This window comes from Branchiostoma lanceolatum, chromosome 17 (assembly GCF_035083965.1).
Source record: "Branchiostoma lanceolatum isolate klBraLanc5 chromosome 17, klBraLanc5.hap2, whole genome shotgun sequence".
NCBI classification, from domain to species: domain Eukaryota; kingdom Metazoa; phylum Chordata; class Leptocardii; order Amphioxiformes; family Branchiostomatidae; genus Branchiostoma; species Branchiostoma lanceolatum.
In genome coordinates, this window is record NC_089738.1 from 6376443 (window position 1) to 6403673 (window position 27231).

General features: G+C 40.6%; 1 protein-coding gene across 2 annotated transcripts in view; it reads left to right on the top strand.

The window, feature by feature from the left end:
* Positions 1–27231, top strand: part of LOC136423680 (tripeptidyl-peptidase 2-like) — a 36802-nt gene continuing 9571 nt past the window's right edge. For both annotated transcript variants that reach the window (XM_066411953.1, XM_066411954.1), the window contains exons 1-21: positions 1–195; positions 4721–4849; positions 5538–5633; positions 7273–7380; positions 8031–8155; positions 9399–9562; positions 10426–10580; positions 11335–11411; positions 12192–12319; positions 13228–13327; positions 13793–13926; positions 16497–16627; positions 17854–18025; positions 19602–19759; positions 20381–20567; positions 21408–21562; positions 22161–22277; positions 22936–23036; positions 24212–24308; positions 25500–25637; positions 26190–26434. In XM_066411953.1, the coding sequence (XP_066268050.1) occupies positions 34–195; positions 4721–4849; positions 5538–5633; positions 7273–7380; positions 8031–8155; positions 9399–9562; positions 10426–10580; positions 11335–11411; positions 12192–12319; positions 13228–13327; positions 13793–13926; positions 16497–16627; positions 17854–18025; positions 19602–19759; positions 20381–20567; positions 21408–21562; positions 22161–22277; positions 22936–23036; positions 24212–24308; positions 25500–25637; positions 26190–26434 (2879 nt within the window). In that variant the 5' untranslated portion in view covers positions 1–33. The remainder of the gene's footprint in view (positions 196–4720; positions 4850–5537; positions 5634–7272; positions 7381–8030; positions 8156–9398; positions 9563–10425; positions 10581–11334; positions 11412–12191; positions 12320–13227; positions 13328–13792; positions 13927–16496; positions 16628–17853; positions 18026–19601; positions 19760–20380; positions 20568–21407; positions 21563–22160; positions 22278–22935; positions 23037–24211; positions 24309–25499; positions 25638–26189; positions 26435–27231) is intronic.

Below are 27231 nucleotides of genomic sequence, written 5' to 3' on the forward strand. Positions count from 1 at the left end.
GTACACAGGGGGCGTACCATCATCATCATCATCATGGCTGCCATCGTCGACCACGAATTCCCGATTCACGGGCTTCTGCCGAAAAGAGAGACCGGCGCGTCGGCCTTCCTCGCCAAATATCCCGACTATGACGGCAAAGGAGTCACCATAGCTATCCTGGACACAGGAGTGGACCCGGGAGCCCCGGGCTTACAGGTAACTCCCAGACAAAGCTTTGTTTCCCGTGGGGAGGGGGGCAGTGTACATAGCTTGACTAGAACATGTCACCTGAATATAATTTGACTGTCATTTAAATCGAGCAAGATAAAATCTGTTTAAGACAAGGACTGAGAGAAACGTAACTGGATTCTTTGATTCTCCATTCATAGAATCAAGCTTTTAGAAATATCCGTTAGCTTGTTTTGAAAATACTGTATGCCGGTTCACAACCCGACGTTTTTTCGTAGTTTGGAGATCAGTTTGCTTGAATTATTTCTAACAGTTACAGAGAATTATTCATCTACAAATATTTACAATCTTTTTTTTGTCAAGAACTTGTGTATCAGTATGATCTTTATGTAACTTATGGAGCCACGTTGCCCGATACAACAATTCAAAGTACCCCCCTGTAAACCTGTATTTATGTGATTACCAGATATATAGCATGTGGATTCTTTTTGTCCAAGTATGAATGGGGGAAATCTTTTGGATTTGAAGATTGGCATAATTTAAGCCGATTCTGTTTACTTTTGACGTAGAAGGGCAGAACTTAAAACCAGACTTGCCACATCATCATAGAGAAATTACACACAACGTGGCACAAGTTATATGTCACTGATCTTGTCCCCTTGAGAAAGGCACTTAACACAACTTTTCTCACTTCAATCAAGTGAAAATGAGTACAATATAACAAATTTCATGGTGTAAGGAAAATGGACATTTTCACTAAACTGAAACTTCATGGTGACGGCAAGTGATTTACAGAACAGATATGTGAAGGAATTATGAATAGTTACAACAGGTGTTTTCACGGTGATGATAAGTTCACGGTACAGAGGTGATGGTGAAAACAGTGAACATTAAGTTACAGTGAAAGAAACAAGAATAACAAGTTCCTAGCTTCAGTTCATTTTCATTTCATTTCATTTTATTTATACAGGGGAAATACAACTCAGGCTGTGAAGCCTGTTTTTCAGGTATCCCTGATTTTACATATAAAAAACACAACTACGACATAGTACACTGAGTAACAATAATAAACAATCAATAATAAAAGTTAGAGCCGTGCCTTGCAGGATAGGATGCTATAAGGTCCCGGGTTTGAGGAGAGCCACACCTCAAGCACGTTAAACTTGGAGCTCATCTGTGACTCCGACAGTGAGGCATCAAAAAAAGTCTATCCAGTAAACAAAGCCATTGGAGGTAACAGACTTCACTCCTTGTGAAGCAAAATAATTCTGGCAGAACAAACAGAAACGTCATTGTACAATGTACTGTAGAAAGGGAACGGCTTTCCTTCGCATTAAGAATTTGCGCGTTTGCGTACCACGCAGTACCTTTCCACTTGATTACAAAATAACAAAATATAAAGAATATAGCTGAGTAAATGATATATTTCAGGCGCGGATTTAAATCCCTTGGGAATCAAATTGTTTTTGTTTTCTTTAAATTTCAAAAATCCTTTGAAATTTTTTTGGCGTGAAACCTTTGATTTGTAAACCTTCAATTCCTTTGGGATCAACTAATTTGCATATCTTAATGTGCAAATGATCAAAATTCCAGGCAAACTTTTCCCCTGCATGGGTGTGGGCAGGGTGTGGTGTGGTTTGGTGTGTGCTATTCCCAAGGGACTCAAGTCTATTCCCAAGGGAGAAGAATTTTCATGATAAAATTACTATGATATTTTGAACCTATAAATGCTCCATTTTAAATTTTCCACGCGAAAATTGTCCATGCGAACGCACAAATTCTTAACGCGAACAAAACCCCAACCCCAACCCCAACACCCACAATGACAGACACAAACAGACAGACAATTCAAAACTCCCTTGGGGTAAAATAACTGAGTCCAGGATAACCTAAGCACAGTACAGCATTACACCACGTTCATGATACAAAATACAGTCTACTTTGACACGATGAAAATGTAGGACATAGCCATTCTCCAGCTCATCTTGCTTATTTTCATTTCTGGAAAATGGTGTGTGAGTGTGACCATGGAATGTAACACAATCATTGATACCTTGTAGTGCTACATGTATCAGTACTGTACCGTAAATATTGATTAGGTACAGGTCCAAAATACCAGATCATGAAGAACGGGTACTGTACCGATATAAATGTACAATAAAGTATGTGCTTATTTTGTGACTGACCTCATGGCCTTATGCAACACCAATCGTGACCAAAGTGACACTTTAATTTGGAACAGCGTAACTAATATGAAATAGATCATTCAGGCAGGCCGGGAGTTTTGATAGCAAGGCCAAGGGAGTTTGGCGGTAGGAAACCTAGTTATGTTCTTTGAAGAAAGATGCTGACAAGTTGAAAACAGATTATTTATGTTTCTGTCATTATTGAAGAAGTTTAGAAGAACACAATTCAATTGTTCAGGTACAGGTACAGGTCAGGTACGGTACAGGTCCGGACCTGTACCTAAACCTCTGTACCGATACCTGTACCTGTACCTGATGTTACGTTTAGGTACGCAGCACTAATACCTCGTGGTGAGAAGGTGTCACTGACAAAGGGTCAAACACAGCCTCAGCAGTGGAGAGTCTAGTTTGGAGATGTGGTCGAAGCCAAAACTGGGATAGAGATGTACCAATTCTGAGTTTCAGATGCACTTTAGACTGAGTAGGCATGCTAGACAAACCTCTGAGTTCATGTAAGAAAGTGCGAACAGACTTTGACCCCGCGTACCTGTATAATGCCATCTTCCTACCACACATCACATACGCTTGCACAGCATGGGAAGCTGCCCCCGACCAGGATCTACAGAAAATTCAAAGTATGCAGAATCGGGCTGGAAAACTGATACTCAAGGCCCCACACAGGACACCATCAACCGAAGTGCTCTCTCGGCTGAGCTGGAAAGACATTAAAGAAACACTCCAGTACTACAATGCCGTACAAACCTACAAAGCCCTAAACAACAAACTGCCACCCTACATGCGCCAGATGTTTGTGTACTGCAGAGACCAGAGTACTCGTACAACCAGACAAAGCACAAGCAGTCAGCTGGTTGTCCCCAAACCCAAGCGAGAGATTTTCAGAAGATCGGTAGCCTACCGTGGACCAAATGTCTGGAACAGCCTACCGCCAGACACACGTACGGCTCCGAATCTGACTTCCTTTAAGAGACTCTTGAAGTAACGGAAATGAACTAAACGAACGGACACGGACCATGAATCAGCTTTCGCCCTACTTTATGTTGTATGTTGTAGAAATTGTATATTGTTGTACCATAAATATGTAATGATATATGTTGATAGAGTTATTAGGACTCAAATGACTGTTTATCTCTGTTATATTGTATCTGACCCTTACCTCTTCCCTCATGACCTCAATGAAAAGCGGCCTGCGTGCCGATTTGAGCTTATCATGAATAAACAAAGGTTCAAACAAACAAACAAACAAACCTGAATATACGACAACATAAGCATCGAGGCAAGCAGGATTCATGCCACTGAATCCGGCTAATTACAAACCATCACTATCCACTTCCCAGAGGTAGCTCAGAACAAAACCGCTCAAATCCAACTTGGAGTATTCGTGTTCACTAATAATCTGGCAAATGAAACTGTTTTGATTTTTGCATCATTAACGGGGCCTTTTTGGCAATGCCTCAAGTTTAGAACTTTTCTTTAGGACTAACTGTCTTTGTGGTAATGGTTGTTAAACTAAAAGTTCGAACCCTGGCTGCCCCCAGACATCTCTGGACATGGGCCCCGACGCTGTGCCCTTGGGAAAGGCACTTAACATGACTTTCTTCTCTTCACTCAGGTGTAAATTCAAATGAGTACCTAGCTCATTTAGGGTTAGGGATGTCCATCGGATAGGACGTTAAATGGAGGTCCCGTGTTTGGGGAGAGCCACACCCTGCGCACGCAAAAGAACCCACCACACCTTTCGAAAAAGAGTAGAGGCATGCCCCGGTATAAGTGGTTCAAAACCTACAGTCCTATAACCGCACATGGCTTCGCCCTTAGTAATAATTATTCCTCCCGCTATTTGGGCAACCCTGGCTAGTACATGCTGAACCAATAAATAGATAAAACTAAAGGTTCTCATTGGTTGTTGTTGAAGAGATTATCTTTGATGATTTGTCAGTGTTCTCGCCAGGCCTTTTCAGCATAGGGGCCCCCTATGCTGTGATTTGGACCCCCTATGCTGTGATCTGGACCCCTATGCTGTGTTTCAACCAGCATAGGGGTGTTTCTTTCTGGGACAAACCTTGTGACCCTTCATAAATCTTATAAAAAGTTCATATTTGGCTTTAGAATAAGGCTGTGACAGAGGAAAAACTCTACTTCACAAAATTTATCCCTCAAAATGCATGAAATAATGTCTCATTGGGTTATGAATTTACAAATTTTCCGTGGAAACATGCCAGACTCCCTACTCTGGTCATGTCTTCAGCACTCCACGCGTGACTTGCACCGCGTAAAGTTGGCCTTCTGTACCTGACCCCTATGCTGTGAAAAAATTCTGATGAGAACACTGTTTGTTTCTTGTTCAGCAAACCTCAGATGGAAGGCCAAAGATCGTGGACATCATCGACACCACGGGGAGTGGAGATGTGGACGTGTCAACTGTGGCGGAGCCAAAAGATGGAGAGATCGTGGGACTGTCAGGAAGAACCCTCAAGGTATCACAAAGTGTAGAATACAAGGATATTTGGAGTATTTGCAATTATAAAATACAACACGGTGTATTCCGCATCACCTTCGGTCCCAGCCCTCCTGCGGGTTGGATCGCCCTACGGCCGTCGGGCGATCCTACCCACGGTGGGGCTTGTACCACGGGTGATACGGAATTCACCGTGTTGTATTTTATTTATGTCATACCCACCCAAGAAAACACACGTTTCAATGAGGAATGCGCCAGAAGTTGAGGGAGTTTTGTGTCCTTGAACAAAAAAATGCAACAACATGTTGTATATACAAATGTATATAGTGTTCTTTAAACTTATCGGTGATGCAGAATTCTCCATTATTTCTTCAACACAGAACATTCAACACTACTACTAGATAGTATTACTGGTAGCCTCAGAGTCATCCTAGTTATTTTACCTGTTCTCCCGTACTTTCCCTTCTGGAATTGGTTAGGGGAGAGTGTAGAGACCCCAGAAAACTAACTAGGATGACACTCAGGCTAATACATTACCTAAAGCAACTGAATTTCAACCATACGTTCTGTGTTTTAAAAAAGAATGGATAGACAAATTCCGAATTCAATATGTGTAACATTTGTGTCCTTAAATTTTTTTTTGTATTTCAACAGAAATCTTTTTGTATTTCAAAAGAATACCAACTGACGGTATGTTGTGTTTTCAGATCCCCGCTAGTTGGGAGAATCCATCTGGCCGTTACCACATAGGGGTAAAGAATATGTTCGAGCTCTTCCCTAAACAAGTCCGAGAGAGAACTCAGGTTGGTGATATAGTAGTAGAAATCTGCATACCTAAATTCATGTTCAGGTTTAGGTCCGGACCTGAAGTTGAACCCATGGCATATGTAAAATTCCATGTTGACATACAATTTGAAAGTTTACATACAATTTGAAAAAGATACATGCAAAGTTATATACAGCCAGTAGTAAACACAAAAGCTCAGTAATACACACAAAAACAGCAATGTTTTCGTCCTTTTACACCGCAAATTTCATGATCTATAGAAGGTACCGTTTAAGATGGTTTAGAACAAAAAGGAGAATATAAGCGAGAGATACTTTTTTGCAAGTCCGGACTTGGTTCATAACGTTTAGTTTTTTTTTGGACTTGAACCTAAACGTTTTTACAAGTCCTAGTTTAGGTCCAGAGTTTAGATATGCAAAACCACATAGAAGACAACTCATATTTTTCATTAATCTGATTTTTCAATTCAAATTTTAATACATATGCAGGAGGTAACTGAAACGATTTATTATTTTTATCAAAATTAGTAACAATTGGCAGCAATACTATTAATAAATGCAGGGATGAGTTATTACAGAATATACAATGTAGTGGGCTTTTCTATAAGGCCACAGCAAGTAATTTTTATGGATGACATCAGCGCGCTCATTAATTTTCGCCTGATTTCGAAATGAAAAACAAGAAATTTCATTGCCCTCCGACGGTGGTCAACATGCCAAAAATTGGCAAATATGTCGTAAACGTTGACAGTCTAAGGTGTTTCATTGCATATGAATACCCAGTGTAGTTCCTGCCCATTATGGTATAATAACAAGCTGTTTTCTGCATTTCTTCTAGCTAGGACATTATATAAATAATCGGGGGGGGGGGGGGTTCTAGTTAATTGAGCTCTATACACAAGATGTTTCATCGCATATGAATACCCAGTGTTGTTGCTTCAGATGATGGTACAACAAGCTCTTTTCTGCATTTATTGTAGTTAGTCTATTGAGATGTATACACATCTACAAGGACATATTTACTGTTGAATCAAGGAGGTTTTATATTATATATGAATGAATACAGGACTAAAACATTGGTCGAATACAGGACTAAAAGACCTGTTGGTCATGATATCATATTTCGTCGCCTCAATTCTTGTTTAACAAGAATTATGATCTCAAAATGTGAAAATATAGGAATCTTGTTTTTTTGGCCCGCCTTGTTTTTTTTTCGCCCTATCTCATTAATTTTGGAGTCTGCGGAGGATGTCATCCATAAAATTTACTTGCTGTGGCCTAATGATGAAAGCAGTTTTTAAAATAGAATTACAGATTGGTAAAACATTACTAGTTAAATTATGAATTCATTCAAAGCAGTATGCACATACTTACTGTGAATGCAGAAATGTTTGCGGGGTTTTAATTAGCGGTAGGGAGAAAATGGAGTGTTTGCGGTGGTTTTGAGTTCGTGTTTGAAACAATAGTAGCGCTACAGTCACAGAAGAGCTTTTGCGATGGTTTTAAGTTCAGGGTAAAGAATTCACCGGAAAAATCGTTAACATAAAACCACCGCAAACGTTTCTGCATTTACAGTATATGGTCGATAGGTGCATTTTTATGTAACTTGAAATACAATATTATATAATAATTTATGATAATTTTTGTCCTTTACAGAAAGACAAGAAAGAGAAGACCTGGGATCCTCCTCATAGGGTGGCTCTGGCAGAGGCTATCAGGAAACTGGATGAGTTTGACACAGCACACCCCAACCCCACAGCACAGGTATGAGTAACATGTACTGAATCACAACTCTTATAAAGTAGTTTGACACAGCACACCCCAACCCCACAGCACAGGTATGAGTAACATGTACTGAATCACAACTCTTATAAAGTAAACCCAAGGAATATTAGGGCCCAAAAAACGGATTTTGAAAGTCATTTCTATACATGATTAGTTCAAACAACACTGTCACAATGTGTAGCGACGTCCATCATGCAAAAATACAATGTCGTTGTGATGTGATGTGAGATACTCACTGAAAATCGTCACTAGGGTTTTTGAAGGCTCGCGAAGCTAAGGGAATCATTGTACGACACATTTTTGCACGGTTTTAAAATGCTCAAAGTAAGTTATTACACGAATGTGCTAAATAGTGTTTGCAAATGTCCCTTCCATAAACATTTCAGCATTTTTTTAATTTCCATATTTTGGGCCCTCATATTGCTTTGGTTGCCTTTAAGTGTTTTCAGTACCGAGAACAATATTTTGTCTTTCTTTCTTTCTTGTCTTTAATGCCCACGGTCTTGATCAAGTTGATGACGACCATTCTGGCATGTTGGGAAAGTCGTGTTAAGTGCCTTTTCCCAAGGTCACAAGATCGGTGTGTCACAAGAGCCCTACTGATTACATCCCTCTGTACTTGTGTGTAGGATGAGAAGCTGCAGAGAGAAGACCTCCAGGCCCAAGTGGACATCTTGACCAGTCAGGAAAAGAAGTACTCGGAGCCTGGCCCAGTGTGTGACTGCCTTGCCTGGCATGATGGAAACACATGGAGGTAAAACTCCACACACTTTCTCTTCCTTGATTTTCCTGCAACTAAAATCCACTTTTACTTTTGTATCTTAGGCCACACCAATTTATTTTGTTGCTTCTCGGAATAGCCTCTGCTGTTTTTCCCATTTTGAAAAAAAAAAAATTTGGTCACTTCCCAATTTTACTATTTGTTCAGTTGTAAAACTCAATAGCCACCAATTAGAAATAGATTATAGAGGCCGGCATATACCAAAAAAGTGTGGTCATATTGATCATAACATAAGTTATGATTTTTCATTTATTAAAACTATTTCTCAATATTATCAATCCATACATTACATGGCAAAAGGTAGTTTTGTTACTGAAATTGTAGAACTAGATCAAAGAAAGGGGTGCATTGCATAAAATGAGCCATACAAAGCTGAAATTTGAATTATCATCTTATTCTTTATGTTAATGTAAACCTCATCTATTTGCAAAAAAATGTTTTTTATTTTAATTTTTTTTTCGCCCTGTCGCTCTGATTTTTTTCTGAAAAAATCCGAGAAGCAATGAATTAAATTGGTGTGGCCTTATATGGAGTTGCAACTGTCTGTCTCTCATCAAATTTGATAGATTTATGAATATTTAAAGCGTTGGAAAAGTTTTGAAAAATTCACTTGTCCTATACCCTAGGGCAAGGACATTGAAAATCTACTGGCCCAAACCAACTTTTCACTGGCCTGATTGAATGACATATTTTTATGCATTTTTAACTTTATTTATGGCAAGGAAATCCTATGATTTTTAAGTAAAAAAAAGTACTTTTTTTAGATAAAAATCATGTAGCAGTGTTTTATCAATCAATAGACCTCTTTCCAGTTACGGCAGCCATTTTGAATTCCCAGAGGTCAGCTCTGGGTCATGCACCAAAACGAGGCAGTACATGTACCTGACCCAGATCCTAAGTCTATAACCTGTAATAACCAGTTATATCATCTTAGGTGGTACATTTCGCCCCTCTAAGATGAAATAATCTAATATATGTGCCTTTCATTTGTAGAAAATATTGTTGTGGACATTTTGACTCATTTTTGGGTAAACTTTTAGTTGTTTTTCACAGTTTTTGACGGGTAACTTAAGGACAGTGTCTACAAAGTGTGGATAAAATATGTATATGTTGTGTATTATGTTAAACCTGTAAACCCTGCATCAAGTCAGTGCTAGAAAGGCTGCCATTGCGGGTAATTTCTGACCAATAAAAACCATCGTTTTTCCTTTCCCAGGGCTGTGCTCGACACCAGTGTGACAGGAGACCTCGAGTCGTGTACAGTACTGGCCAGTTACAGGGAGCATCAGCAATATGCCACCTTCAGTCAGCTGGACATGTTCAACTACTCTGTCAACATCTACGACGAGGGGAAGGTTCTCAACATCTGTGCCAATGGAGGTGAGCTTCGCACAACAACAAAAACAAGTGTGGCAGCGAAAAAGTATTGCCTTGGCGATGGTGTCCGTGTTGATCTTACTTTATGTAACAAAAGTACCAAGTTAACGTAGCACTCTTAATTCTACCATAATATCTTTTGAAAGCACTCTAAAACTCCAGTAAGGCGTCTGCAGTTCCTGGCTATTCCTGCTCCGTTAACCCATTGTTTTCGATGTTACACTCACTCTCCGAAATCTGGGATGCATTGCCACGTGAAACCTCCTTGTTCTGCTTATGCGCTCTAAATGGTCCGCTGGTGGTGTAGCTGGGAAGCCAGTTTCTAGAGTTATGGCCTCTATGATACATGCGCGGAACATTGCTGAAATACCTGTGGAATATTTTTAATTTTTTGGAACCGGACGTATAATCAGTCACTGTATACATGTAGCTACTCATTCCTATAGATGTCCACCATTAAAGGGAGAAACTAGAGCATCCCACAAAAAACTTTTGAAATCATTCTTCACATCATATTAGGTTAAATGCTGTCTCATGCTCGTAGTGACTGAAAAAAGGTTCAGTCCAACCATAAAATGAACTTAAGTTTATGTTTCATTGTGTTTATTTGAATTTTTCAAAATGATGCATTTTTAGTTTGATGTGTTCAATCAAATATAGAATGATTCTGATCCATGCATACTATCCATACTAGGAATGATAAACATGTAGTTTTTCTTTCATGCACAATTGGGAACATTCACTCTTTAAGAATGAATAACTAATATAGTATTAGTAATGGAGTTTGAGAACCTTGTCTTTGTAAAGGTATTAGTAGCAAATACTAGGAGATGTAACTGATTTCGTGGTGTGTGTATGTATCCCAGGAGCCCACGGTACCCACGTGGCGTGTATAGCGGCGGGGAACTTCCCCGACGACCCGGAGAGGAATGGAGTCGCGCCGGGAGCGCAGATCGTCGCCATCAAGATCGGAGACTCCCGTCTCAGTACCATGGAGACTGGCTCTGCACTTATCAGGGCGGTGAGTCATGAAAATACAACACAGTTTAGTCCTAAACTCCAGAGGGGGGAGTTATTTTCCAATAGATTTTTTTTTCAAATAATTTTAGGAAGTAAAAATGAAAACTTTTTACAGTATACGATTAAGTATCCACTAGTCCTGTGCGCATCAAAAAGCATTCAGTATTCTGCTTAATTCCCCAGGTGTCCGGTCACTCTTTATTTTTTGATTAATCAAATTAAACAACCTCAGCCTATGGTTTAATACAAAGTGCCTGACAAGACCTGACAAAAGTTAGGTTACCGATTTCTGAAAGAATTTCAGGGGTGTCATGAGAGAAACTTGTCTTGTTATGTGTTCTTTTATATCTTATTAATAACTGGCCTCCTTATTGTGCTTATCACCCCTCATTTATGCCAAAAGATATTCACGATGAAGGAAGTGTGTATACCTATAGGGAATACATGGGTAGGGTCTGCAAGGGTTTAGTGAGTATCATATAATTGTTTTAAAAAACACACCTTGCGTAATTCACCACAAGTGGAATTACCGCAAGTACCATGATGATTCCTTTAAAATCACACGCGCATCAATTTTCATCTGTTAAAAAAAAGAAGTTTTCCACCATACTGTAAATCATACAGGGCAGCCCAAAAATCAGCAAATATATTCCGTAATTTTTGTCGCATATAGATATATTAAGTTTTGTGTTCTCAGATTTTGTGCCTATGTATATCATGAATAACATATTGGTTTCTTGTTTTTTTTACTGTAGATGATTGCTGTGATTGATCAGAAATGTGATCTGGTGAACTTCAGCTATGGGGAGGCTGCGCACTGGCCCGACAAGGGGTAAGGCCACACCAATTTAATTTCTTGGTTAACGGATTTTTATCTAAAAAAAAAAAATGTTAGAAAAAAAAAAAATTTCTGAATTTTTTTTTCCGGAAAATAAAAATCCATCAACCAAGAAATTAAATTGGTGTGGCCTAAGTAGTGAATTTTACAGATAATTGTTGGGTAGTCCGACTACTCTCTCTTCGCAGCCAGGGGCTGAATTGCACGATTGGCATGGCTGAATCGCAATGGTCTGGAGCTACTGCCATTTGGCGCCCAGGTGACGTCAATACGACAATGTGCGGCCATAGGACTGTAGGTTTTGAACAACACACCAGGAAGGACCCCTACTCTTTTTGATAAGTGTGGTGGGTTCTTTAACGTGCCCGAGGTGTAGTTCTTCCTAAGCACAGGACCTCTATTTAACGTCCTATCCAAGTAACATCCCTAACCAGGTACTCATTTCCACCTGAGTGAAGTGTGGAAGGTCGTGTAAAGTGCCTTTCCTAAAGGCACAGGATCGGCTACATGGCAGGATTAGAACCCTGGACCACTTGGTTCTGAACCAAACACTCTGCCGTTGCGCCACAAGACCCCACGACTTAGTCTGGTAGACACTACCCGTTTGGCATTACTGCCATTCTATGAATATATATTAAATGAAAATTAATTAGAAAAATGAAAATAACGAAGTAAAAATTTAAAATGGAAGATTAAGATTTATTTTTTTTAAATAATAGAAAAATAAAGATATTTAAAAAAAGTGATTGAAATTCTTGAAATGTTGTCTTACAGTCGAGTGTGCGACATCATCTCGGAGGCAGTCAACAAACATCGCGTCATCTTCGTGTCCAGCGCTGGGAACAACGGCCCCGCCCTGACTACCGTCGGAACGCCTGGGGGGACAACCTCCAGTATCATTGGTAGGAGTTTAACAGTTACTGATTTTTACATACTGTCAATGCATTTTAGTTCCCAATGAAGTGGTAAATGATTGGACTGTTAACATTGTGACCTGTGAAAGTCAGTTAAAGGTATACTTGACAAAGTATGTATTATGCAAATGTGAGGTCATTTGCATAATCGAAATATTTCATGGAGATACGAGCTTTCCAAACTCTTGTTTGACTTTGACGTAGGAAGAAAATGGAGTGTTGACATTTCGTTTTTAATTTTCAGTTGAAACAGGGCCTAGGCGGAAGGTTAGCCTCCGATGCAGACTCCTCCCGGCTGTTTTCTTTTTCAAGTTACAGTTTTTATATTATTACATTTTTTTTCTTATTGCTGGCCGGGAAGGAGTCTGCGTCCACAAGGCAAAACAAGCATTTTCGTGGTGGTTTTAAGTTCGCGGTGAAGAGGTGACTGCAAATATTGAACCACCGCGGACTTAAATGCATTTACATTGTACTGTAACTTGCTTTGGGAATGAGGCAGGGCTGTCTCCAGGACCCGTCCCTCCGTCCTAGGACGGAAATTTGCTTGTTGGGACCCTGTCCGTCCCAAAATCTGAACTTTATGACATAGAATTGATGAAAATGTATCTTCAAAAGCTTTAAATGATGCATTTAACAACGAAAATTCAAAACATAGGCTCCCAAACAATGAGTGGGACAGAAAAGAATTCAAAGCTGGAGACAACCCTGGTATATAAGGGGACTGAATTTGACAGTAGGAGAGAAAAGGGGGCTTCTGTGACCCAAGGAATAAGCCCAAAGCAAGTCCTCATTTTGTGTCAAAAGCAAAGTCAACTTTTAAAATGTGGTCAACAAAAAATCAACTTTCATCCATGTACAAAAGGTCTCACATTGCAGTTTTCTGGTCTCCCCTGCAGGTGTTGGTGCCTTTGTGTCTCCAGAGATGATGACAGCTGAATACTCTCTCAGGGAAAAGTTACCTAGCAACCAATACACCTGGTCGTCAAGGGGACCAACGTAAGTAGAGAAATTTTTCCAAAAGATTTGGTGCATCAATTCTTCATAAAATCTTTCAAAAAAATTGACAGGTTGAAGGCTTCACTAGAGAAAGTTGTGATTACGCCAAAAATAGATAGTCAAGCAACTGGAGAAAATTTTGAAACAGTCAGACGTTTCAGACAGCATCCACTATCTTTCGTCAGTGACTAAGGAAAGATCTGGTAGAACCAGGTTTTATACCAAAACTCTGAATAGATGTGTTAATGAAGTGAAGACAATTTCAGATGGTTCCATAGAATAGAAATAAAGACAAGGTTGTATGCAATTACTGTCATTTACATGTATTGCTTCTCTCATTCCCTGTGCAAAGGTGTCAATAGATGGCATGGACATAAAATGATAATATAGCAGCTACTTATGTCATGAAAATGTGCCTTTCTTGTGGTCAATATTCTTTGTATTCAAATGTTGCCCTATTTACAGTGTAGACGGAGCCTTAGGTGTGAGTATCTCTGCACCGGGTGGTGCTATAGCCTCTGTGCCTAACTGGACTCTACGTGGCTCTCAGCTCATGAACGGGACCTCCATGTCTTCCCCTAACGCCTGTGGAGGAATTGGTAAGTCATTGTCAAAATGTTTGATGAACATTCCCTTCTTATTTCAACTAAAAAGAAGTGGGTATCTGACTTTCAGCAGAGCAGGGTGGCCTGCTTACCTCAGGTCGCAGCTCAATAGACCCCTTTCCAAATACCGCGGTCATTTTGAATCCAGGCCGAGCGCACGTGGTTCGAGCGCGGGAAAAGTCAACACCCGGTAAGACCAAGCCAGCGGTAAGGCGTCCCCAATAGAAACCAGCGTTGAGTCATCTTCGGCGGCGAGATGTTCTCCTCCTCGGTGAAATCCATCCATATATTTGCATGGCACAAGTAGATGATATTGTTGTGGACACTTGGACTCGATATCGGCCAGTAAAATTGTGAATTTCTGCTCCTTTTCCACAGTTCCTGCCGGGATGTTGAACGCGCGCTACGGTGATCGAATGCTAATATGTTTACACCGCGTGCTTGTAGTTTCCCTAATAACGTTAGCTAAATTCGAGAAAAATCCCACAAAACATACACTTTTCGGGCTGGGATCCTTATATCTACTTAGATAGACATATACAGAATTTTACCGGTTGTGACCGTAATTTTGGTCCCTGCCAACTTCGCCTGGGAAAACACGCGTTGAGAGAGGGTCGTGTGTTCTGTCTAGCCTTTCTTTCTTTTCTGTCTAACTTTTCCTTTCTTTCTTGTTACATCGCCCCGCATGGCGATATTTGACATTTCCGCTGAATGCAATCCCACAAAAAAAGACGTGTAGGCTTGAGCTTAAGGTCATTTTTGTTTAGTCTCTACCAGACTAACCGCGCCGGCTACGGGGAGATCATTTGCCGGGGGACTTTGGCCATGGAGGGTTGCAATATTGGACCCCATCTCCATAGCCGACCCCCTTCATACATTTGACTCTATTTGGCCAATTGCTACTATTTTCCCAGCAACCCGTGGAGACTGGTAGAGTCTAATTCTGGTTAGGAATTTAGCAGAATTTCAGCGGCTTCTTTTGACGAGTTTTCTGAAATATCAAAACCTAAAGTACGTGAGTGAAGATGGAGTGTTTTCACTTTGCGCCGTAATATCTTAATTTCCGTCGGATGATATTACAGAAACGTGAAAATATAGGCTTGAGGGCTTTGTGAGTATAGAAATTTGACGAAACTTCGGTGGCTCCTTTGACTTTGACGATATTCTAGTGCCAAGATTAGTTTGATGAAGTTCGTGAGTGAAGCAGTGGGCGTGTTTTCTTTGTAGCGTTTCATTACATCACTTTTTGCGGAAATATTTTCGATTTCCACAGCATGAAACCCCACAAAAAAAAAGGAAAAATATCGGCCTGAGGTCCTTCCCTCCTGAAGTCAATATTATCTAACGTTTTTTGGGTTCCATCCGGTCAACAGATATCTGAAATATTGCCGCGCAAAATGATTTAAAGAAACGTCAGATACAGTGGAAAACGCACCTTCACTCACGTACTTGGAGTCCGCAAGACTAAATTCTTGGAATCCGAAAAGATCGTCTAAAAGCCGCCGGAATGCTGCCAAATTTGTACCCAGAAGGACATTGAACTCAAGCCTATATCTTAATGTCTTTTTTGTGGGATTAAATTCAGTGGAAATGTCAGATATTGCTGAGCGAAGTCGATGTAACGCTGCACAGAAAACACGACCCTCCCTCAAACTAATGTAATTTCAAGATGATGTTGGCATTGTCACGACAACCAAAAGGCTCAAGAGTCATACCTAAACTTAGCTACAAGGATCCCAGCCCGAAAAGTGTTTGTTTTGTGGGATTTTTCTCGACTTAAGCTAACATTATTAGGGAAACTACAAGCACGCGGTGTAAACATACGAGCATTCGATCACCGTAGCGCGCGTTCAACATCCCGGCAGGAACTGTGGAAAAGGAGCAGAAATTCACAATTTTACTGGCCGATATCGAGTCCAAGTGTCCACGACAATATCATCTACTTGTGCCATGCAAATATATGGATGGATTTCACCGAGGAGGAGAACATCTCGCCGCCGAAGATGACTCAACGCTGGTTTCTATTGGGGACGCCTTACCGCTGGCTTGGTCTTACCGGGTGTTGACTTTTCCCGCGCTCGAACCACGTGCGCTCGGCCTGGATTCAAAATGGCCGCGGTATTTGGAAAGGGGTCTATTGTCCATGTCTTTATCCTTCTACCTCACTTAATGTTACTGGGTGTCGCCTGCAAAGTAATGTTCACAATGATTTGAATTTTGGTAGACATTGATAGAAGACTAAGTTCATAGTTTAGAATTATTCCCCAATATTTGAGTTGTGCACCTTATTTCTCGGTGAGGCCGAGGACTTATTGATCACCCCTCGTACTTTGTTACAAATGACTTTTTGTTGTTTGGTAGTGTTGTCATAGGCTGGATCTTTTCGCCAATTTAAAGACACACAATCAGCAATTTTCACATGGACAATTCATTTTAAGATTCTAGTTTGTAAAGGAAAATGTTATAAAGATTGATGATATTGACAAGCTTGACAGTTAAACACTTAAAGGCAGAAAATATGTATCTATCTATGACAACAATTATCTGGTCGCGTTTGTCCTCAGCTCTTGTATTGTCGGCGCTGAAAGCGACCGGTGTAGCCTACACCCCCTACACTGTGAAGACTGCACTGGAGAATACAGCACAGAAGGTGGAGGGGGTGGAGGTGTTCGCTCAGGGACATGGGGTGCTGCAGGTAAGGCTCTGTTCATACTCCCAAATGTTTCCAACAAAAAAGCACCTGCGATTCCACGGAAAGCTGGTAGGAGGCCCAGACCAATGCAACTTATTCTGGAACCAAAAAGCTAGTTGTCACTCAAAAATTGTAACCATATTCTGTAAAGAAATATAACAATCATAGTCCCATCTCTTCATACTCCCGAAAGTTTCGAAAAACATACCTGCCATTCCGAGGAAAGCTGCTAGGAGGCCCAAACCAATACAACTTATTCCTGAGCAAAAAAGCTACCTGTCACGCAAAAATTGTAACCCTAGTCTGTAAAGAAAGATGACAGTCATACTCCCATCTCTTCATACTCAAGTTTCCAATAAAAACACACCTGCAATTCCAAGGAAAGCTGCTGGGAGGCCCAAACCAATACCACTTATTCTAGAACCGAAAAGCTACCTGTCACACAAAAATTGTAACCTTACCATAGTCGTTAATGAAAGATGACAATCGAATTCCCATCTCTTCATACTGCCGAAATTTTCCAATAAAAACGTACCTGCAATTCTAAGGAAAGCTGGTAGGAGGCCCAAACCATTTTCTGGAGCCAAAAAGCTACCTGTCTCTCAAAAATGTTAACCATATTCTGTAAAGAAATATAACAATCATACTTCTTCCTCTTCATACTCCTGAATGCTTCCATTAAAAAAAAAACTGCATTTCCAAGGAAAGCATCCAGGGGGCCCAAACCAATACCACTTATTCTAGAGACGAAAAGCTACCTGTCACTAAAGAATTGTAACCTTACCATAGTCCTTAATGAAAGATGACAATCATACTCCCCTCTCTTGATAATCCCAATGTTTCCAACAGAAACGCACCTGCAATTCCAAAGAAAGCTGCTGGGAGGCCCAAACCAATACAACTTGGTTCTGAACAAATTATTTACCAGTGTGTCCGAAATACACACTTATATACTTTCCCACTATTCCGGACCATCACGAAACGATTCTACTATTAAAATCATAGAACCCACATATCATAGAAGTGGGTAAATTCGTCTTCCACTGCCTTAAAAGAAGAAGCCAAACCCAACAAAACTAGCACCATGTAGATTTTAGAATGTAGTATTATATTGGTTGTAGTCCCAAATATCATAATGATTGTATTTTTAATCATTGTATGTTTTGATTTTACTTGCAATTATCCCTCGGGTATGTATTTGCAATAAATTTTAAATTTTTTCCCGCAAGGTGGAGAAAGCTTTTGACCACCTCCGCCAACATGCAGACTCTGCAGAGAGGAACGTTCGGTTCTCTGTTGCAGTGAACGGTGGGAGGGGGGTGCACCTCAGACAGGCCCTGTCACAGAGGAAACCTACCGAGATGACTGTCAGTATAGAACCTGTGTATGCCGAGGATATACGTGAGTTTATATCTACGTTGTTTCACTGAATGAATGAAAGACATTTATGATATGTTTTTGTTATGTATGTTCTTAGAACCTAAGTACAGGTCAAGATGATAAAGTAGTTCTAAGTACAGTGGATTTATCATTGATATGTCAAGGTCTCATTCATGAGTTTTTTCGCCCCATAGGCTTACATGTTATAATACGTGTTTTACATGGGTGCGCTCTTAATGAAGCTATAGAAAATGTGTCAATATTATTCATTTTTTGTTGAGAACATTTACCCTAGATCATGTAAAAAAATTGCCAATATCTTCACTACACACAATCTCTTTTTATAGCAATTACAAACTGCACTTAGCTACAACCCCAAAAATGCACTTTCCAGCTGTAAGCGCATGACCGCATCACCTACAATGCCCTGCTGTGCACATCCGACCTCGCGCGCGGCCGCCGAACTTAACCTGATAATTTCGTCAGTTACAAAGAAGCTTTCATCAGTTTGACGCTTGAGATCAGCTGGACTGGCTAAAAGGGAATTTCACGCAGCCGTTAATTTTTTGGCCACGGATTCTTTTAATGTACCCACTCAGAGTAATACATGAATGAGACCTTAAGAATTTGGTATCTTACTATAGTAAGATACCAAATTCTTAAGGTCTCATTCATGTAGCTACATGTACATCATGTACAAAGGCTAAATGTATACTAGTATGTACAGGGTCATCTTCTTCTCGCTTCTTAAGACAGTTTTAAATGTATAATTATAAAGGCTGGCTGCTGCAAGAAACAGATGAGCCTGGAGACAGATCTCCATCTTCACTGCTACCTTGTCCCCCCAACGACCAGGAGGTCAAGGGACGAGTGAGTGAGTGAGTGTGTGAAATGTAAAGAGAGATGGAGCTTGATATACATGATTTCACTGAAAGTAAGGTCTTGTTATCTCCATGAAAAATGGAGATAAGCTTTGGGTGTGTCTGTTTGTCTGTCTGTTTGTCTGTTTGTGTTTCCGAACTACTCTAGTCAGCATAACTCAAGAGCCTCTTGATGGATTATGATGATATTTGGTATGTGGGTGAGTGCTGTGAAGCCGAAAGTCAAGGACGATTTTGGGCCCCCTGGTATGTAACCTTGGTACTGCAGCAGAAATTTCATTTTTGTATCTCTTGTTTATTTTTGCACTTTGTTTCTACTGACTGTCTGTCAATATTTTATTGTTACTTAGACTAAGGCTGTTTATGATTTTATTAAGTTATAATATAAAACATTTTGATAAGTATTGCTTTTAATACTTTGATTGCACTGAGCTAGCAGCATCTTTGAACAAGATAATTGTATTATTTATGATAAAAGGTGATGAAAATTATGTCATATATTTGAAAGGTAGGAATTCATACTCAACATTGCAAATAATGAATCAGCAGTTATGAAGGATTGTTCCAAATGATCTGCTGTTTTTCCTTCTGGAGATTCGTTTTCTGCAGTAATCTAGGATAGCTCCCAGATAATCTACTGTCTTTCCTCCTACATATTTTCTTATCTGGGACACCATTGGCTGACTGCGATGAAATTGTTATCTTTCCTTCTGCAGAGGCCAATGAGAAGATAGCTCTCTCCATCCATGTGAGCCTGGTGAGCGAGGTTCCATGGGTCCATGTGCCGCCATGTTTGGAACTCATGAACACCCCAAGGACGTTTGTCATCAAGGTCGATCCAAGGGGACTCAGGGAAGGGGCTCATTATACTGAGGTATAGTTGGTCAGATTTTGTTACATATAGAATATGATGAATCAATTCTTGTATTTTTTTAATGAAATTTTCCTAAATTTGATTTGAAATGTCACTTTTTAGTTCTTATCTACTCCCAGGTTTTAGGCTATGACATCAGTAACCCCCAGAAAGGGCCCCCTTTCCGAGTGCCTGAATATAATTGGTCCATTATTGTTCTTTTCCACTCCCAGGTTTTAGGCTATGACATCAGTAACCCCCATATGTAAATACTGACCCTGTTCCAAGTGCCAGAATATGATTGGTCATTTTTGTTCTTTGCTTCTTCCAGGTTTTAGGCTATGACATCAGTAACCCCCATAGATACTCCCTGTTCCAAGTGCCAGAATATAATCAGTCCATTTTTGTTTTTTACTGCCTATTTTAGCCTATGACATCAGTAACCACCATAAAGGCCCCCTGTTCCAAGTGTCTCAAAGTGCCAGAATATGATTGGTCCATTTTTGTTCCTTGTTGCCTCAAGGTTTTAGGCTATTCTAGGCTATGACATCAGTAACCCCCATAAAGGCCGGGGCTCCCTATTTCAAGTGTCTCCAAGTGCCAGAATATGATTGGTCCATTTTTGTTCTCTGTTGCCTCCAGGTTTTAGGCTACGACATCAGTAACCCCCATAAAGGCCCCCTGTTCCGAGTACCAGTGACCGTAGTGCGACCAGAGACAGTAGAGGACAAGGTTCAGTACAAGGTGACCTCTGAGAGAGAAGTGACCTTCAAACCTGGGCAGGTACACCGGAGGTTCATCGATGTGCCACTTGGAGCCACTTGGGCAGGTAAGGTTCCAACAAAAATATACCTGCAATCCCAGAAAAGCTGATAGGAGGCCCAAACCGATGCCACCTGTTCCCAAGCTGAAAAGCTAGCCGTCAAATAAAAATTCTGGCCATTAAATAGCATGTTCAAGACATGAGACATCAAATGTTCTGCATTACCATAAAAATGAATCTGTAATGAAAAACAACAATTTAGGATTTCAGAAGATTGACATTAACATTTAATCCTTACATACATACTTTCTTCTGACATATGTAGCATCTCTCATGCCCACCCCATGTAAAATTGTAATAGAAAGAATTGAAAAATGCTAAATCACATGTATTAAGAAATGAGTAACTTACTAGATGTTTTGTCAGAAATGTATTTAAACAAGACGGCAGTGAAATCAAGAAAAATATGGAAAATATCACACCAATGTAACCTCTTGCAGTATTTATTATAGGAAATCTAATACCAATGTTTCCTGTTCCACGCTGTCCATTCTCCATGTGAAGGTCTCACACCAAAGTTTCCTGTTGCAGAGTGCATTCTCGATGTGAAGATATCACACTAATGTTTCTTCTTACAAAGTTCATGAGAAAGTCTCACGCCAATGTTTTCTGTTGCAAAGTTCATTCTCCATGTAAAAGTCTCACACCAATGTTTCCAGTGTTACAGAGTTTATCCTCCATGTGAAAATCTCACACCGGCGTTCTCTGTTACAGAGTTTAATATCCAATCCTCGTCCCTGAGACAGTGGAAATGTTAAGTTTCCATATGAATGTCTCACACCAATGTTTCCTGTTGCCAAGTTCATTCTCCATGTAAAGGTCTCACACCGGTGTTTCCTGTTCCAGAGTTTACCATCCAGTCCCTGTCCCCTGAGACGGTGGGAAGGTTCATTCTCCACATGGTCCAGCTCCAGCCTTACTCTGCCTACAGGACGCACGAGTCCTACAAGTTCTTCAGCCTCACAGAGCTGGGGGAGGTCTCCTACACCTGCCCTGTACTGGTCAGTAATGTTAATGTAAATGTATTTAAGTTCGCTTGGTTTTTATTTCGTACTAAGAGAAAAGTAAAGTGTTCGCCTTGGTGCTAGAGTCACATACTGCTACAATATGGGACAAAAAATGTACGCGGTGGTCACTGTGAAACGGTCACCGCGAAAACCCTGAACATTAAACCACTGCGAACATTTCTGCATTTACAGTATCTGTTTTATATATGTTTCTTAAATCTGAAATACAAAAAAAGAATGTACATATGGCTGGCACCATGTGGCTGAGTGGCACTAAATTATTCAATGATTTTGTATGAATGTTGCTGTTTTTCACCTTATATAATGCCTAGTTTCCCTCCTGGTACATGTATTTATACAGGAAAGGGTTGCTAAACCAATTTCTTTATCATGCTTGAGGGACCTCAGAGCTGCACATGCCTCAAAGCCTTCATTTTATGTCCCTTCCAAAGGATGGATGCAGCCCCAACCGAGATGCCCCTCCCAGGATTTGAACTAATTGGAACAAGGAGATTAATTGTGAAGTGGTTAACAGTTGAGCTACAGGAACATCCCTTATATGTATTGAATGGATGTGTTTTTTACTGCACAGGAGGGAGTTACAGTAGAAGTGTGCTTGGCCCGTTGGTGGGCAAGTCTGGGGGAAGTCAACATCAACTACAACGTCACCTTCCATGGTCTACAGCCAAGTGTTACTACACTCAACCTGGTGAGTGGGGTGGAATGTAAGAGAAACCAAAATCCCTGAGGACTTAAATTCATCATGTGATTTAAGCCTAGCCCTCTAACTAGGGACTGCAAGGCCGTTGTATTATCACCTTGGCCAAGAAGGTTATGTTTTTGGTTTTGTGTGTGTGTGTATGTGTGTGACTGTGTGTGTGTGTGTGCGCGTGCGTGTGTGTGTGTGTGTGTGTGGGTGCGTGCGTGTGTGTGAACACGATAACTGAAGAATGCATGGGTGTGAGACCTCGAAATGATAAGATTTTGGGGCTCATTAAGGTACTGCAGCAGACTTTTATCAGGTTTTGATATGTCGTGTTCTGGACATGCTGTGGTCACCATTTTTGAGTGGTAAATAGATTTAACCTGTTAATACAAATGTATACGTAATTATTGAGTCCTGTTTTTGTTGGAGGCTGAACTTGGGGGTTTGCGGTATATAAGATCATGATAGTGTTCAAAACTCTTTGTCTGACTTTGTTTCTAAGTATTATATGATGGTCACAGGAGCAGCACTAAGCTTTGCTTGTCCAGAGAATTCATTTTGATACATGCATGAACACAGTATTCCTGCAAGATGCTTTCAGAAGAGTAGTAAATTTTTCAAAAATCTTAATCTTTCATTTTTCACCGTCTCTTTCCTAAAGCACGCGGCAGACGGTATCACCAGGGTGGACGTTAAGTCACCGCTGAAGCACGAAGACGTCCAACCGAGCATCAAACTGGAGCACGGCGTAAGTCCACTCAGGTGAGAGGTGGAAATAAAAGTTACTTAAAGAGGGATGATTTTAGCCTCTCTTATACTCAATAGATCAGGATGACCCTCATAATAGCTCAGGTATGAGCACACAGTATTTCGCCGCAACCCCCGGAGTCTGTGACGTAGCGATAAGAAAATAGTGCGCCCGAAACCTTGAACCGTGTGTAAAAACGTTGACGTGAATGCCAGAGAGGCACAAACTTTACTGTATGGCAGTATAATAAGTGGGCTTTTAGATTGTAGGAATGAGATTGTGAAGTTTTCCCATTCGGCGTATAAATGCGAGAGACCTTTGCAGCTGCCTGCCGAGGTGAGTCGGCTGCAGTTCCGTATGACCCCGCATGACCCCATATCAAAGTGGCCGTCAAATTGTTAAAAAACCTGATAATTTTATTCGGTTTTCAGTTATTTTGTAGATTGTACCCTCGACTTCAACATATTCGTTTGTCGTGATTTTGTAGGGTACCCTACTATAATTTTATCCATGTCGATGTGGGTCACTTTGTGGTCCTTAACTATAGAAACCCCCATAGGCCGAAAACTGTGTTCTGCTACCCTCAACTGGTAGCAGCCTCACAGTTGAGCTCCTGGTTCCAATTAGTTGCTATATATATACTGTAAATGCAGAAATATTTGCGGTAGTTTCAACTTTTATTTTAACTCTTTACCGCAAGCTCAAAATCCATTATGTGATTGTAGTGCTACTATAAATGTTTCAAACGGGAACTTAAAAATACTGTGAACACTACATTTTCTCTCTGCCGCAAAATTAAATCACAGTGAATATTTTTGCATTTACAGTAACTGGGAGACCCTGGTTCGATCCTAGGCAGGAGATCTTGATTTGGGCTGCACCCGTATTTCAGATGGGCAGTACAATGGGGTCCCGTGTTCGAGGAGGTGCCTCAAGCATGTCAAAAGGGAAGGGCTAGCAACCCCTACATACCTGTAAGAATATGCCCTGCTACTGAAACAGCAAGGAAACTTGCTGCCCTATGTGCCACTAGGCACTACAAGGGTCTGAGTGAACAAACAAACTAAAGAAGATTGGCAGCAATATGCGAAAGATGAATAGAGTGATTGAAATATGGAGACAGTCAATGAGTACTAAAATGTCTAAGTGTATCCCTCAAAATCATCTTACAAACGTCTTATCTTTCCAGGCCGTCAGAGTTTAAGATCCGCCCCCTGGGTGACAGAGATGTACTCCCTCCCAACAGACCGTCGTACGAGCTTGTGTTGACCTATAACTACCATCAGGTCAGTAACAAACTAGTCCTGAGTTTGTTCACACTTTTAGGGCAGATACCCCAGTCAGACTTGTGCATAGGAAGCTATGCTTTAATGCACTGAAACAAGGGCTCAGAAAAGTACTTACTGACATTGCAAGCCCCAAAAAAGCACCAGAAAGCCGCAACTGTCTACTTTAGAATCATGCAGAGAAAACAAATAATTGACAAGCTTGATCGCTCAGGACAGCTGACAGAAGAAAACAACCGTCAACTTTGACCTACTTTCAGGCTGTAACCATCCACTAAGGGCATGTGAAACCAAACCACCTTACGCCAACTTATCTACTGAAAGGTACAAATTTTGACCAAACTGAGAAAGCTTAGACCCTACCTGTTCCTTCTAGCCCAAAATTCTCCAAAATGGACCAAAATTTTCAAGAAAAAGAAGGGTTTTCGAAGGTTTAGTGTAGGGACTATTCCCATTTTTTGCACTGACCACTTCACAACGCAACTATGACGTCTGCCCACTACCATGTATCTACTGTATGTCTGTGACGCATAGCTTTTCCTTTCTGCATATAGCCAGCTCATAGAATAGTTCTTGGTGGTTGTAATTCTAGAGTCTTCAGTTTGAATAAGAGAAATGGGGGGGGGGGGGGGGGGTGTCCTGTGGTATTTCCTCTAATGTCTAAATCTTCTGAATCAGTGATTTTTCCTTCTTTACATTGTCAGATAAAAGAAAGGCCATGCTATGCTTGCTGGGTTTGTAGTTTGATTCAACGGTACTAGTTGTTTTGTTTGTTTATTTATTTATTTGTTTGTTTCAGACTAAAACATGTGAGGTTATGCCCCACCCTATGTGACCTGTTGTTGTTTACTTGTTTATTTGTTTGTTTCAGACTAAAACATGTGAGGTTATGCCCCACTGCCCTACCCTGTGTGACCTGTTGTTGTTTACTTGTTTATTTGTTTTTTTCAGACTAAAACATGTGAGGTGATGCCCCACTGCCCCACCCTATGTGACCTGCTGTTGTTTACTTGTTTATTTGTTTGTTTCAGACTAAGACATGCGAGGTGATGCCCCACTGCCCCACCCTGTGTGGCCTGTTGTTGTTTACTTGTTTATTTGTTTGTTTCAGACTAAGACATGCGAGGTTATGCCCCACTGCCCCACCCTGTGTGGCCTGTTGTTGTTTACTTGTTTATTTGTTTGTTTCAGACTAAGACATGCGAGGTTATGCCCCACTGCCCCACCCTCTGTGACCTACTGTACGAGTCAGACTACGACTCCCAACTCTGGATGTTGTTTGACAGTAACAAACAGCTGATGGGGTCTGGGGATGCGTATCCACACCAGGTACTGTAATTCTTGTTTCTTTCACAGTGACTGTAACTTCATGTTCACTGTTTTCACGGTCACCTCTGTATCGTGAACTTATCATCACCGTGAAAACTGTTGGTATCATTTATGAACCTTTACACATTCGTTCTATAAATCACTTGCCGACACTGTGAAGTTAAAGTTCAGTGAAAATGTTAGCAGTCAAATGATTTTTTCAGTGGATATATGGGAGATTTTTACAAGTTATGCATGAGACGAAATATTCAGGCATGGATATCATGCATTTGTATAATTTTTCAAAAACATGTACTAAATATGCTGTCCACAAACAGACATACAATTCCGTTGCAGTACCGTAGGAAGCCGCCAGGACGCCCATTGTTGAACTTGACCTACGTCTCACCAAAACTTACCGCCTACCAAATATCATGAACATCCATCCACGGCTTCTCCAGTTATGCTGTTCACATTAAACGCACATTCATCCACAGCCACTCCACCATAGCAAACTGAAAACATAACCTTCTGTCGAAGGTAACAAAAATTTATTTCCTCCCATTCATATAGTACAACTTCAAGCTAGAGAAGGGAGACTACACCATTAAACTTCAGATAAGGCACGAGACTAAGGATCTGCTGGAGAAACTTAAAGACCTGACATTCCTGGTGCAATACAAACTGCCCAACGCTCTGTCGCTGGACGTCTACCCGACCAAGTCCAACGCCCTGCTGGGCAAGGCCAAGTTCGGTACGCAGCGCTGCGGTATAGGTGTGACAGCGCCGATGTTCATCACCTCTCTACCTGATGACAAGTAAGGACTACAATTTATAGTTTTTATGCTAAGTTTTAAAGGCAACCAAAGCAATATTACGGCAAAAAAATGGAAATAAAAAAATCTTGAAATATTTATAGTGACATTTACTAACGTTGTTAAGCACATTGTCGGTATTAGCTTCATACTTTTAGGATTTTAAAACCGCGCAAAATTGTGCCGTACGATGATCCATTTAGTTTTGCGAGCCTAAAATATCTCCTGCTTGATTTTCAGTGAGTTCTCACATCACAACAACGACATATATTTGCATCATGGATGTTGCTATACATTGTGATAGTGTTGTTTGAACTAATCGTGTATAGAAATGACTACTAGTAAATAAATTGACTTTCAAAATCCGATTTTTCGGACCCTACTATAATTTGCTTGAGTTTCCTTTGATCTGATTTGTTGGTTATTTTGCAAGCAATGGCCCCAATTCAAAAGTAGTTCTATATATTTCACAAATATAATATACACAAAATGTGAAAATGTTATGCTAGATGCACACTATTGGCATCAGTGTGGCATAACAGTTAGAGCGTTGGGCTCAGAACCAATAGGTTCTGGGTTTGATACTCGCCATGCCCGTTGTTGTGTCCCTAGCAAAGGCACTTAACACAATATTCCTACCATGATCTGGAGTGACGCCCACGAAGCCATAAGTGTGCCAAAAGCGCACATTTTTGTGCTAAATGTTTTAAGATCTGTACATCTGCCACTAAGAACCATAGTTTTTTTGTATGTCATTTTTTCTTCTGTGCATCAATTTTTTTGGCGACACCACTGGGGCA